The sequence below is a fragment of the Mytilus edulis genome, chromosome 3 (assembly GCF_963676685.1).
Source record: "Mytilus edulis chromosome 3, xbMytEdul2.2, whole genome shotgun sequence".
NCBI lineage: Eukaryota > Metazoa > Mollusca > Bivalvia > Mytilida > Mytilidae > Mytilus > Mytilus edulis.
Window position 1 is genome coordinate 23,227,526 of NC_092346.1, and position 15,525 is coordinate 23,243,050.

Below are 15,525 nucleotides of genomic sequence, written 5' to 3' on the forward strand. Positions count from 1 at the left end.
ATTCACCTGTGCACTTTATTGTGGGACCACGTTCTATCATGAATGAAAAGTTTTATTGAGTGATACAATTGCTTACGGAATAACACGTGATGTGCTGTTAGCTAATCAGAATAAAGTATTATAATGAAACATACATATAAGGTATTAAAAGCCCTCTTTCAAAAGTCCGTTATTTGTTTCCTTTCTGTTAAATTCAATTATTTTCGTGTTTCTGGCCTTATACGACAATTATTCTTCCACTTTGCTTCAATGCATATTTTGGTAAAACTCAAATTAAATTAAAAATTTGCACCGCTTCAAACATGAAATAAATGAAACTGCGTATAGACAATTATTATTCTAATAAAATATGCTTCTAGGACAATCCATCAGTGTTTTTTTTCTCTCCTTAATTAACATGCCAATGGTAGGATTTGAATCTTGTAGAAATGACTAAGGCTAAATTGAGGGGTGGACGGAGGTGCCCTGATCCCGAAATCCCGGGCTAACAACATTAAAATCCTGAGGTGCATATTTTAACGAAATTCATATCCCAACATCACGAAATTCGAGAGAAAAAAATCCCGGATCCTGGAAGGATCAATCCCGAAATCCCGAGCTTAAAATAAATAAACGAAACCACCCTTTTCTCTGTCTATATTAATTTTCCGTCACCGTGCCCAAGGATTTGTATAGTAACATCTTACTATACAAATCCTTGCCGTGCCGGATATTAGATACCATCTAGTCCAAACATTTTTGCCGGTGTGGTTTAGACCAGAGACATATATACACAGAGACATATATACACAGAGATTGGCAACTCCGTGAAATCCCGTAAAAGATCGCGGCCCGGGATGAGATTCTCGTCGATAAATATTAGAACATGTAATCTAGTCAGGGATGAATAACCTCGATAGATAATCAAGAAAAGCAATGGGAAAATTATTTCAGATCATATTATAATTTCTTTTAAAAAAAAATACTTGAAATCGTTATATTCATTTTTATGTATTTATTGAGAAAAATATTTTTTTCTGCATTTCATATAATTTAAAAATTCAAATCTGGTAATGATCAATTGTTATTACAAGAAACTTTTCTTTACCGCATATCTTTGCAATAGTTTGCTCCTTAATTACACAGTGAAATTGTGTGTGTCCGATTTTCCAGTAATTAGTCCCTTAGAGTTGTGACTGTTGATTCACAGGTGTGCGATTACGCAATTTATTGCCCTCCGATCACCTGAATCTTGCCGGAGGTGAAGTTTTATATGGATTATTACTTGGTAATTGTTTTTAAAACTAAACAAATTCTGACATATTATTTTAACCATGACCAGAACTTTATTTTAACAGAAGCACTGGCCAATACTATAGTATTCAATCAGGAAAACAAAAAGTCTTTTAACATGTCAAAAAAGAAATGAAGCAACTTTTTCATATATACAAAATATGTAGCCAGTAGAATTTTGTATAGTGAGAAACTGATTTTATCTGTTTTAATTTAATTTTAATTTTTAATTGTCGATTTGACCTAGAATAAAATTATTTATGGAACCTTTGCATAAATTTGATTTTCCTAAATGCACGTACATTATAGTGGTGTCGAAATCACTATTTTTGCTGCCATGAAATATTGAATATGAATCTGTCATTATTTGTAGTTTTTTTAAGACTTATATTTAATGATAATAAACAAAAATAACTAAACAAAAATAAGCAGTTTCACACAGTTAATTCTAATATTGTGAATATTGTGTATTGCAGTCATGTTACGATATTGGAGATCTAGAGCTTCTTAAAAACACCATAGGCCCATCGGAAATTAGCCGAGACCTGAGGTTGTTTTTTTCATATTTTCAACCACTTTGATGCAATTTACAATTAAAAATCAGTATTCTGGTTGTCGGCCATGTTTTTTTTTTGGCTTCAATATCAAGACAGACCCCTGTCTGTTTACACTTTATAAACTTTTCCGTCTTCAGAGAAATATTGTACCCAGCACATGCATTACTTTCCTATGACAAACTGGATTGGGATATAGAGGTTGTTTTTTTCATATTTTCAACCACTTTGATGCAATTTACAATCAAAAATCAGTATTATAGCTGTCGGCCATGGTGTTTTGCTTCAATATCAAGAGAGACCCCTGTCCGTTTACACTTTATAAACTTTTGCATCTTCAGAGAATTATTGTACCCAGCACATGCATTACTTTTCTATGACTTTGATGCAATTTACAATTAAAAAGAAGTATTTTAGGTGTTGGCCTTGTTCATTTTATTCAATATTTAGAGAGACCTTTGTAAAAGGCTACAGATTATAAACTTGTCAATCTTTAGAGAATAAATGTACCAATAACATGAATAACATTGCTATGACATACTGGATATGTGTACACAAGTTGTATTTTTCATATTTTCACCAACTGTGATGCAATTTACAATTAAAAACAGTATTATAGCTGTCGGTCATTTTAATATTCTTCAATATACAGACAGACCCTGTCCGTGGCTACAGTTTATAAACTTGTCCATCTTTAGAGAAAAATTGTACCCATCACATGATTTAATTTCACAAGACGCTGGATTTGTGTATAAAAATTCATTATTTCCACCACTTTGATGACATTTACAATTTTATATATATATATATTTACATTCAGTATCTGACAGCTTTTTTTTAACAGGATCCTGCATGTTATAAAGAACAAAGATGTTGATCAAATTTTCCTAACAGTGCAGCATACAAGAGATATAATATCATACATGAATGTAGGACTCCCAAGTCTTTCTGATTGAAAATAAGACTCCCTGGCAAACAGGAACAACTATTAGTGATGACTTTATCCAAATGTGATACTTAACAATGGTTTTGTAAGAGAGAAAATTACATGTGCTTATCCTGACTGTAAAAACACCATACGTAACTATTGTAGTTCATATGCCAAACTTGATGTACATGTGTATGCGATTTTTGTGCAATTGATGACGAGACCATTGAACTAAAAACAAATACAAGACTCTGCATTCAATCTATTGAATTTGAAGCAGAAGTAATACAGTGGCAGTTGTGCAGATGGATAAAAAAGCAAATAAATATCTTGTGTTCAACTTCAATTGTCTTCTTTATGTTTACAAAGTATACATGTACATGTATAACAATATGGTGATGTAGTATGATTGTTAATGAGACAATGATTTACATGTATGACTATCATTGGAAGGCCACTCTATAATATCTTTGTACATCATGAGAATGGACAATGCTACCCTTGTAGCATAAAGGTAGCATAATGTAAAAAAAGAGAAACTATTCATTTATCTTACAACACCCCTGTGATATATCTTGACAGTACTAAATAGCAAAATATTTCGTTTCACAAATTCCTTCCTCTCCATGGAAAGTAACATATTTAATTGTTTACATGAAATGACAAAATGTGTAGAAAAAGAAGCAAAAAATGTTCACTCTACTACTGTACACTAGTCGCTCACATTGGTCACCATCTGTGTTTGTTTCAGTCCTTTAACAAATTGTCAATGGTGCTTATTTATATTTATCTGTTTCAGTTTTACATGTCCTCATTCTGTGATCACTATTTCACCTCTCCTGTTTTGAAAAAAAATGTTTATGCTAATATTTTCTGCAATAAATTGAAAAGGCACAGATGCTATGACTAAACAGAAATGTGAGGTATATGTCATTGAGACAACAACCCAACGACAACAATATTCTTTGCACATCTATGAATGTTTAAGAATTCTTGTGAAGGTCAAAAGCACATAACATGTACTTATATATCCATAACCTGGTACATGTATGTACCTATTGATGCATTCCGTCCTAAACATAAGTTGTGTGAAGAGACCAAGCAGTTTATATGCTTATAAAAAAGCTGATATTAAAATGAATTACTGTATAACAAATTCCGGGAATGAGACTATTTTATTTAAAACAGATGACATCTGTTTTCATGCGCGTAGCTACGTTTACGTCAAAACGCCCGGGCGTACACTTGAATTTTGAAAACGAAAAAAAAATAAATAGAATAAGAAAATCTGGTTAAAAGCACATCAGCCATGTGGTTCTTTCTGCAGTGGATTGTAATTGTGAATAAAAAGGGACTGGATTTACTTTAATCAACTAGATCCTATTATATATTTCTTCCAATTTTCTGTCAAAGTCTGAATCTACTTTGAATTCTGCGTACTTTTCATATATTTAATGCAATTCATTATCTGCTGAGATTCGATATGCGGTTTGCATTTTTTGTCGAGCCTGTGATGTATGTCTCAAAAGCGAGTCAAAGCGTCGTAGGCGGCGTCAATTAAGGTTCCGAATGGATAAAGTGTATTGAATGGCACTCCGTGAAATTTTACGAAAGTTGGAAAAAAATGTTAAAATGATCAAAAGAGTATCCAGAGCAATATAATAATGCTTTAATTTTCCTGCATTTAACGGACAAAGGGTATTCTTTCTGCAATTAATAAGTGGTCACAGTTTGGGCTTAAAGTTTGTTAATTTTCAAACACATTAACTACTTTATCGAATTTTATGAAAGTTTGGAAGAGGTTTTTTTATGATTAATGTCTGAAGCAAAAAAAAACATTTGTTTTCGTTCATTTTTCTGATCTTTACCCATAGCCGGACTTTCTTTACGCAATTAATTGTTTTTTTCATGATCAATTTATAAAACTTCATAGATTGTCATGAAATATTGGCACACTTAAATATGATCAAGAAAAATTATAAAAAGAAATTTTTAAATTTTTTTATAAACCTTTTATAAGGGACTGATGAATCGATTCACTTTTGGTGGGAAGAAATCATAGGTGTTCCAGGGAATTTTTATATTGCACCTGTTAGAAATAAATTTTCATGTCCATTAAAAGGTGCTTTTGCCGATTGTATTCTCACTCCCGGCTCCCTTTAAGTATATTTGAAAGTAATATTGATTTAAACGTTTTCTCTAAAACCAATGACCTCTAGCTTCCAGTTCAATACGATAAATAAGTTAAACATATTTCAAAATTAAACATAAAAAATACACCAATTAGATTCAAAAGTATGTTGCTGTTAATGAATTTTTACTGACAGGAATGGTAGATCTCATTCTCGATAACTCGATAGCTTTCGAGGACTTCGTCCCCTGGAACCCACTACCAGCAGGTGCTTTTGACATTGAGCGGTTGACACCCCTCAGACCCCTCGCCAAGGTTCGGGCGTACACGTAAAAATGACCCAGCTACGCCACTGGTTTTAAATAAAAGATATTGGTGGAAAAGGTTTAAACAGAAGCAGGAGATGTCAAGGGGCAATACAAAAAGTACATGGTCGTGTAACAGAGGAAAAAATAACAAATGAAAAGAAAGTAACTGCACCGAAAATTATCTTGAACAACATTAACCCACAAAAGATCAGAAAAAACGTGTGCACAATTTTAAATCTTTCTTATTTCAAACTCAAGTTTCACTACCCGATAGGAAAGAGTAAAGATAAGATGGTGCAGTATTCCGGTGATCTATGAAACAAAACATTAAAATTCTACAGTTCTCATTTTTATGTACTTCTGATACAAATTGTTTTTAATCAGAGTCTGTGATATTATGATAACCAGATGCTCCGCAGGGCGCAGCTTTATACGACCGCAGAGTTTAATACTGTGCAATTGAAAATTTCTTGCTATTGCACAATACTTAATATAATAATTTTGGATCCGGAACTTGAAAACTGGGCCAATAATCAAAAATCTAAGTACATGTTTAGATTCAGCATATCAAAAAAGCACAACAATGTTTGTTAAAATCAAACTAAGTTTAATTTTAGACCCTTTGGACTTTAATGTAGACCAATTTAAAAACGGGTACAAAAATTAAGAATCTACATACACAGTTAGATTTGGCATATCAAAGAACCCCAATTATTCAATTTTTGATGAAATCAAACAAAAGTTTAAATTTGGACCCCCATTTGGACCAACTTGAAAACTGGGCCATTAATAAAAAATCTAAGTATATTTTTAGATTCAGCATGTCAAAGAACCCCCAGGATTCAATTTTTGTAAAAATCTAACTAAGTTTAATTTTGGACCATATTGGACCTTAATGTAGACCAATTTGAAAACGGGACCAAAAATTAAGAATCTACAAACACAGTTAGATTCGGCATATCAAAGAACCCCAATTATTCAATTTTTGATGAAATCAAAACAAAGTTCAATTTTGGACCCTTTGGACCCCTTATTCCTAAACTGTTGACACAAAAACTCCCAAAATCAAACTCAACCTTCCTTTTATGGTCATAAACCTTGTGTTTAAATTTAATAGATTTCTATTTACTTATACTAAAGTTATAGTGCTAAAACCAAGAATAATGCTTATTTGGGCCCCTTTTTGGCCCCTAATTCCTAAACTGTTGGGTCCTCAACTCCCAAAATCAATCCCAACTTTCCTTTTGTGGTCATAAACCTTGTGTCAAAATTTCATAGATTTCTATTTACTTTAACTAAAGTTATAGTGCGAAAACCAAGAAAATGCTTATTAGGGCCCTTTTTGGCCACTAATTCCTAAAATAGTGGGACCAAAAGTCCCAAAATCAATCCCCACCTTCCTTTTGTGGTCATAAACCTTGTGTTAAATTTCATAGATTTCTATTCACTTTTACTAAAGTTAGAGTGCGAAAACTAAAAGTATTCGGACGACGACGCCGACGACGACGCCAACGTGATACCAATATACAACCAAAAACTTTTCAATTTTTGCGGTCGTATAAGAACACCTTTTTAATGACGTGACAACTTGAAGGGTCACACCGTATAACGAGTGTAAAAGTATTTAAATTAAACATGTTAATTACCACGACAATACGTGTATGGTATGATCATAACCATACGAGTATGGTCCGAAAACTCATATGGTCCGGAACATAACCATTAGGCGAAACTGTCGGACTTGCAGGGTTATCTAACCTTTACCATATTTTCATGTTTCAGAAGTTAGCATTATGTTTTCATGGTTAAGTTTCTTTTTCAGATACTATCAGGGATAGTTTATATATGTGGTGTGTGGAATGATTGCAAGGTGAACATTTCGTCTATATAATGCAAGGAGTACATGTTATTCTATATCTATCACCAGAAGTGGTATCACAAATTGAAATTTTGAAATACATTTAAACAATAATACCGAATTATCCCTGCTCACTGTAATGTAGATTGAGCTAATATCCAAGGCTATTCTACATGTATACAGTGGCGGATCCAGGGGGAGGGTTCCGGGGGTTGGAACCCCTCCCCACTTAATTTTGGGCGATCAATGCATTTGAATGGGGACATATAGTTGGAACCCCCTCCTTTTGTCCTGGGTTGGGACCCCCCCCCCTTTTGTAAAATGGCTGGCTCCGCCCTTGTGTATATATGGTCAAAATGGATTTTCATTCAGAATACTACTTCATAATTTGTCGGAAAAAATATATAATAGGTTTTGAACAAATAAAGCATTATGCCTTTATTTATTCTTCCTTTTTCTGTCTTATTCACAAAACATGTGTGTGAGAATTTTCTTTTGTCACAGTACACCAATAGTGTGGCCATTTGAAGTGTCAAATGTAACCTTTTCCAAACAGCACAAGTAATATCATTTATTCTATGATAATAATTACTGCTGGTCCACTTAATAATGCTGTGTATTAATATAATGATACTAATTCAGTTAAATTTATTTATTTGTGAAACATAAATAATAATGAACAGCATATTTGTAGCATTTGATAAGAATCATAACACAAGCACCAACAAATTAAATGTAGAAAAATAAGTAGAAAATTTAAAAATGAACACTAAAAATATCAAAATTCTTCATGCATAGATCTTTGTACAAAAATAAATATTATTTTGCATGTTTATGCTACACACATTAAGTTTGTTTTGCATCCTCTTGAATCCAAGTCATATGTATTTTCATATTTGTATCTTTACACCATAAGCATCATTCGTTTCAACTGTTACTCAATATGATAGTGATGCTCCCGAAACAAAAACTTATTTAACTTGTATGAGTTAATCTCAAAACTGGCAAGACATTGTCCCAAAAGTTTGTGTTAGATTGAAAATTATAATGAAATTAGTGTAGGAGAATTAACATTTTCAGCACTACTGTCACTCGTTGTTCTTGATGCTTCAGTACTGCATGTATTTGGACCATTAGTTATTGGTGTAAGGCCAGTATGATCAACCATATTGTCTAATGTGAAATAAAATCCGTTTGATGGCGTTGTAATTGGAATGCCCATAGCTTTTTCAGATTTAAAAGATAGAGTACTTGGTCTTGTTGAAGCACATGCATTCACACAACTGCCTTCTAATGGTTCAGATTTGATTTTAAGTGTACGGGGACTATACTCTTGCTTATCTTGTTTTTCAACCTTGCACACTGGTGTGTGAGCTTGCAAAATGAATTCCAACTGATCCTTCTCTTGCTGAAGAGACTGAATTTCTATTTCCAAATTATCTCTTTCTTTTTCCAATCCATCAGTTTCCTATGAGAACAATAAAACCTATTAAATCTAGAGCAAAAATTAATCTAGACTAGAAGATGGTCAACCTTTTTTTTCGTTGGTCATATAATTTTATGTCATACTTATAAACATATCCCTCAATTCAAAACCTGAAATAATATTATCCATGTCTGAAATATTCATATTTTGTTGCTCCAAAATAGATTTGATATTTTGTTAAAAATTCCAAAGCTTATTTGGACCCAGGTTTGGACTCATTATCTGTATATTACATGTAAGAAAAGAAACATTTTTTTCTCCATCTTGTTTTATAATAATTAAGTGCATGTGCCATCATCCTTTTCGGTCACTTTGTGAATAGAAGATGGCTTTAGTTATTCTGCATGTCAACAAAGGTATGACACCCTTTCATTAATTGAAATCAATATTTTTAAGTTTTGTCCTATGTCCAGTAAAACTTCTCTTTTTAAAATCATTCCTGCACAAAATTTAATTAAACTTACATTTACAAGTCTATTTGTATGGTCAACCCTTCTTTGGCGACACTTAGCTGCAGCTAGTTTGTTTCTCTCTCGTCTAATCCTTCTCCGTTCTTCTTCCTCTGCTGATAACTATAATAAGAAAGAAACAGGAACGATTAAGAAGGTGAGAGATTGTTCAATCGGTTTGTAAACCACTTTTAATACTCATATAGCTTGTTGGCATGCGTGCCGATGGTGTACATACATTTTTGTATTTCTACTTCTTTATTTGAATGATAGGTTATATTACGAGAAATATACTATAAAAACAAGCAATCAGTCACAAATGAAAATGTTGACATTAAAATGTATGACTCGACATGAGCTTGCGGGCACTTGTTATGTAGACGACACCCGGGAAAATGAAAGTTTTTAAAAATTAATAGCACGTAAAAGTGTCAATAAGACGGATGAACTACGGTTTCTCAAACATGATAAACAGAAACGGAAATTGTAATAGTCTTATCTTGTCGGTTCAACGTCCGCCTCTTATTAACTTGTAGCATGTAACTGGTATTAAAAATATATTAACTTGTAATCCGGATAAAAGTGAGTACACACAGGAACGTGTGATATTTACAGATTTTGATAAAACATTTACGTGTATTAGGGAATATAAAATATGCATGTATTGTTGGAGCTATCAAATTCCAACTGTAACTTGAATTGATTGGTATCTGGCTGCAGCATAATAAAGACAAAATTATATTGCGTCTAACTTGATATAAAGATAGATAATTTGTAAACACTTCGAGATCGGAATTTTCGTGCTCACTAAATCTTTACGATCAATAACATGAATATACACGGCATATATTCCGACATTCAGACCCGTATTTATTCTTACTCTTTGATACCTGGCAGGTGATTTGTTCTTGCTTATGCTTGGCACGGTGAAGCAATGTAATAATTGTCATTTAATCTCTGACAGAATATTCATGGTTCGCATGCTTATAATGCGGACTTGTGAGAGGTACATACGTGATATTTATATACTTACATTTTCATCATTTCTTCTTCGCCCTCCTTTGCGGCCAGGTCCACTTGACATCATATATGAAGTAGTGACATGAGAGTCTCCTGATTCTGACACTCTCGATTTCTTACTAGGAGTCCAATCCGAATCGCTGCTATCGCCATAATCATACCCATCATTTGACCTGTCGTGTAGGTCAACAACTGGTGGTAAAAATCCACTCTGAGTTAAAGGGTTTTGACCTGAATTAACAGGTACTGATTGTAATTCTATGAATGTTTGTTCAAGGTTTGATAATGTTGAAGGCGTAAGAAGCGATGTCGGTGTTGAAGCTGATGTAACACCATAAGATACTGAAGGCACAACATACTGAAAAAAAAGAAGTAACAATATTTGACTATATACCATTAAACTACAATAGCGACACGTTTTACTTGATTACTTTTTTTTCTTCCCGAGATCATATAAAAACCATCTTAAATCATACATTTAATTGTACCTTCATATACGGCTCTGAAATGCACCTTAACAAATTATGATACATACCCGTGAACTATTTCTTCCATAAAAATTAGAAAAATTTTGCCACATTGCGAGTTAAATATTGTAAAGCTTATGTATACATGAAGTTGTACATATATATATACTAAATTATCAGTCAAATTTGTCACGTGTAGTCTAAATTTAGCCGATTCGGCGCATGCGTTTTAGCCTTTATGTCTTTAGGGGGAACAATACAATCAAGTTCTTTTTTTTATTACATTTGTATGCATTAAATTAAAATTAGTAAAAAAATAAAATAAATACTTTGTTTAGTACTTTAATAACACAAATTATGGCTATCAAATAAAAGACACGAAAGTTGATACTTACTGAACTGACTGATGAGGCGTTAGACATGTTGGAAAGAATCTTCGCCACGTATTTTGATTCTTCACTATAGTTTTCTCCTTTTTCGGCTGCACTATTGTACATGTTACTTTAAATCTTATAGTTTTCCTCTTGGTTGAAACTGAATAAATTTGGTAATACGTTAATAAGGCCGATATAAATTTCAAATCTTTTATCCAAGTATATTATGACTCACGACTAGTTGTGATTCGTATATGACAGGGAATATACCAGTTGGTCTTATATACACAAGTGAGTCACAATGAATCATGTTCCCAAAATAGTAACATTACTCATTCGCCGTGTGGAAGTTTCGGACTTTACAATCATATGAACCAAAAGACGAGAGAAGTCTAGAAAGTAAAGTTTAAATTTAGACACTCCTTATTTGGCGATACTCTATTACGTCAATCCACTGTTTACGTATGTTTATAAAAACAAATATCTAGAGCGTGAAATTATTAACAGGTTAAGGCTTTCCTGCCTTCGTGCATTGAACCAGAGTCCTTTTAAAATAAAATTGTATTAAATATCTCTGATTAATTATTAACAAACACTCTGGTTTACATTTTTATCGTAAGTTTATAGTTCAAGAACAAAGGAAAGATGCCTGCATGTCGGGATATGTGAGGGCCTTGATAGTATTAAATGGCGACAAAAATTAATGAATACAACAAATTGAATGAGCCTAAAATATAGGGAAAAGAGAATGAATGGAATGCAAAAAGATAACAAAAAAAAAAATGACTGTGAAAAATAAAAGAGATTTACCTACATATTAATTTCGGACTTTGTAGTGTTTGAACGACTTCCATGAACTGTCCAAGCTGGGACCATAGACATAGATGTACATCTATGCTGGGACCTATACAGTGTACCATAAGAATAAAGATACATACAGATGTATCGAAAGTTTCTGTCCTTTTTTACGTATAAAGAGACACAATAGAACTGTATTCAAACATAATCATTATCAATTGAAAAGAAAAAAAAATTTAAAGATTTAATATATATTATCCGAAAGACTAGAAACAAACAAAATTTTCAAGAGTTATCTTTCTTTGTTTGCAATAAAGTAAGTTATTGAAAAATCCATAATATTTTAGTTTTTTTTTATACGCCCGTCAAAATTTTGACGGGACGTATTATGGTATACAAATGTCCGGTGTCCGTCCGTCCGTCCGTTCGTCTGTCTGTCCGGCGTAAACATGTCGCACCGTAACTTGAGAACGACTTATCTAAATTTCATGAAACTTGATATAGTTGTTTTTTATGATGGTCAAATGATCTGTATACTTTTTGGTGAAAATAAGATTTAAACTTTTTGAGTTACGGCACTTTGTAACTAAAACAGGGGTGTGTTTTTTTTTCACATGTATCTCAAAACCGATTCTTGATTATTGCTTAAAACTTTACACACTTCTTAGTTATGTTAATCTTAATATCTGTATACTTTTTGGTGATGATTCAAAATTTCATTTTTGAGTTATTGAGTATTTTGTAAAAAAGGGGGAGGGTTTTTTACATGTCGCGCCGTATCTCAAAAACGATTTATGATTATTATTTAAAACTTTACACACTTCTTTGTTATATTAATCTAAAGATCTGTATACTTTTTGGTGATGATTCAAAATTTTATTTTTGAGTTATTGAGTATTTTGTAAAAAAGGGGAGGGTTTTTTTACATGTCGCGCCGTATCTCAAAAACAATTTATGATTATTGCTTGAAACTGTACACACTTCTTTGTTATATTAATCTAAAGATCTGTATACTTTTTGGTTTGATTCAAAATTTTATTTTAGTGATATTTAAGGAAAAAAACAAGGTGGGGGGGGGGGGGGAGGGGGGGTTCACATGTCCCGCCGTGTCTCAAAAGCAATAAATGGTAATTGCTTAAAACTTTCCAGAAACTATTTATGAAATTGCATAAAACTTTCACACAAGACGTCGGGCGTATCATGCGCTCATGGGCGCAGCTGTTTATTTTAGATGAAGTCAGCTCAGACCAAAAGGATGGATTTTTATACATATATTATTTCTATGGTATCTATAGGAAAGAGCGGCTTTCTATTTCATCATAGAAGAATGGTTATGGCCTTGGGGACAAGATACTGATGATCTATTTTTTTTAAAAATAAAATGAAAGTGACATCACTATTTTTGTCAGAAATCTGGAAAGGTGACTGTGAGGAATTCAAAATAAACGGATTTAACTTAATTTCAAAATGTCTTATTAGGGGACGACCATTTGATATTCGGGGGGGGGGGGGGGGGGGAGGAGGATTTGTTTTTGATTTTTTTTTAAACTAAATGGACAGATTATTCATTTTCTGCACTATTGAAGCAAGATTTTTCATTTTCATGAAAGCAAGGGACTGATTATTCATTTTTACAACTATATTTATGATATTCGAAAACATACAATTTTTAAATGATTTCAGTTTATTATTAATAATACATGCATAGTCAACAATGGTCAAGTCATTATAGAAATGAATCTTTTATATTCCCAACTGCATATACATGTATTGCATACATACATTTAGTATTAAAGTTTGGTTGTAACTAGCCTCTTTTAAAAGTAATGTCATGACAAATGTATTTCGCGGAGCGAGGCAAAACAAATTTTGAAGGGTTTTGGAGCCACTTTCAAGGCCCAAGAAGCTATAGAACAAATGATGCAAAATCATGCCAAGGTGTTCCGAAGACCCTATCATAATCTGAAAATGCAAGTTTTGATTTAATTATATTTTGAAACTATATATTGGTCTCAAAGCAAAATTTCAGTAACAATTCAGTGTAAGACTTAAGTTTCTAGAAACAACATCAAAATACCAATGTGCATGATAAAGCAAAAATGGAATTCACATAGTTAAGTCTGTGGCTGCTGTGTTTTTTTTTAAACTCATGATCAAGTTCGTAAAAAAATTACTAGATTACAAAAGAAATGCAACACTAACAGAATACAGAAGGGCAATCGATGAACAAAAGACAAATAAGAAACATTGATCCCGAAAAATCAGGGCTACGTCTGAGGAAAAGCAGAACTTGCTTCTTGTAAGGCACTCGCCGTGAACACAATTTGATATGGAGACAATCGTTTGGTTTTGAAATTTCCTACACAAGGCATTTGCCTCTATGTAGTTACGGCCCTGTTAAAATAAAAGTGAGGTAAGGTTTCTTGAGACAATATACCTCAAGTTAAATGAAATCAATTTTCAGACATTTAAAGTATATTTAAATGATTTTATACTTTTATCATTAAAAAAATTGGGAAGTGTTTCCCGATTTTTGTTGGAAAAAAAGATGAATTTATGAAGAATCTGGTGCCATTGTAAGAGATAAATTTGTCCTGGTAAAATATGTCTGGGCGGACACATATAACTAGTAAAAAAAGTCCATGGTTACAAAATTTACTAGTATTTTTTGTCTGATGTTAGTAATTAATGTCCTCAGACTAATTTTCCTAGGAATTCTAGTCCATGTCATTAATATTCATAGGTAAAAATGTCCATACTCTTTTTATTGGAAAAATATATATTAATGAATCAAATCATTTACCTTTAAACAATGGAAACTTATGAGTTTTGTATTTATATTTTTAATAAAATGTATGTCCCAGACTAATTTTCCTAGGAAATCCATGTCATTAATATTCCTAGGTAAAAATGTCCATGCTCTTTATTTGAAAGGTAAATAAAAATGTTATATTTTGATATTGTTATAAAGAGCTGTGTATCAATTCTTTTAATAAAGTTTATGTTCCCAGACTAATTTTCCTAGGAAATTTTGTCCATGTCATTAATATTCCTAGGTAAATTTATCCATGTCCTGTATTTTAAAAGGAACGTTTAATGAAACAAATTATTCACATGGAAATGCAATTTTTATGTTTTAAAATATAGTTCTGTTCAAGAGCTCGGGCATTAAAAATTCAACGAAATGAATGTCCCTAGACTAATTTTCCTAGGAAATCATGTCCATGTTAATAATATTGCTAGGTAAAATGCCAGACCTTTATTTTGAAAGATAGAGTTGTGTTATAATATTTTAATACAGTTGATGTCCTCAGACTAATTTTCCTAGGAAAATCGTGTCCATGTCAATAATTTTCCTAGGTAAAATCGTCCATGACCTTTATTTTAAAAGATCAATATGAATTTTATGTTTCAATTTTCGGTTATACAGTTTTGTATTAATATTTTATTAAAATCTGTGTCCCCAGACTTATTTTCCTAGGACATCCTGTCCATGTCATTAACATTCCTAGGTTATAACGTCACTTTCCTTTATTTCAAACATTGTCAAAAGGGAAAAAAATAATAAAACTTTCAATTCTAAACTAAAAATATGATTCTGTTTTCATTTTCAATAATTGTTATAATATGATAAATATTATTAGTATAATGTCTTAGGACAAATTTTCCTAGGAAAATAACAATATTTTGCTACCTATGGACTTATTTTCCTAGGGAAATTTGTCCTGGGACTTACATTCCTAGTAAAATTATGATCATGGACTTGATTTCCTAGGAAAAAAATTCTGGCGGACAGATTTTACTACCGGCCCAATTTTACTGTTACACCAATTCATACTTTCGATTAGACCTGTTGAGTTATTTATTTTCAATACATTGC

General features: G+C 32.3%; 1 protein-coding gene across 2 annotated transcripts; it reads right to left on the reverse strand.

The window, feature by feature from the left end:
- Positions 1–7,688: 7,688 nt before the first annotated feature.
- Positions 7,689–11,171, reverse strand: LOC139516021 (fos-related antigen 1-like). 2 transcript variants are annotated; one of them, XM_071305826.1, is made up of 4 exons: positions 10,869–11,171; positions 10,020–10,364; positions 9,002–9,109; positions 7,689–8,519 (listed from the first exon to the last, which is right to left on the reverse strand). In XM_071305826.1, exons 1-4 carry the CDS (start codon positions 10,968–10,970, stop codon positions 8,094–8,096), a joined length of 981 nt encoding a protein of 326 aa, XP_071161927.1. In that variant the 5' UTR covers positions 10,971–11,171; the 3' UTR covers positions 7,689–8,093. The 2 variants fall into 2 exon arrangements, with proteins under 2 accessions (XP_071161927.1, XP_071161926.1); XM_071305825.1 differs by lacking the exon at positions 10,869–11,171 and adding an exon at positions 10,542–10,667.
- Between the last annotated feature and the right edge of the window lie 4,354 nt (positions 11,172–15,525).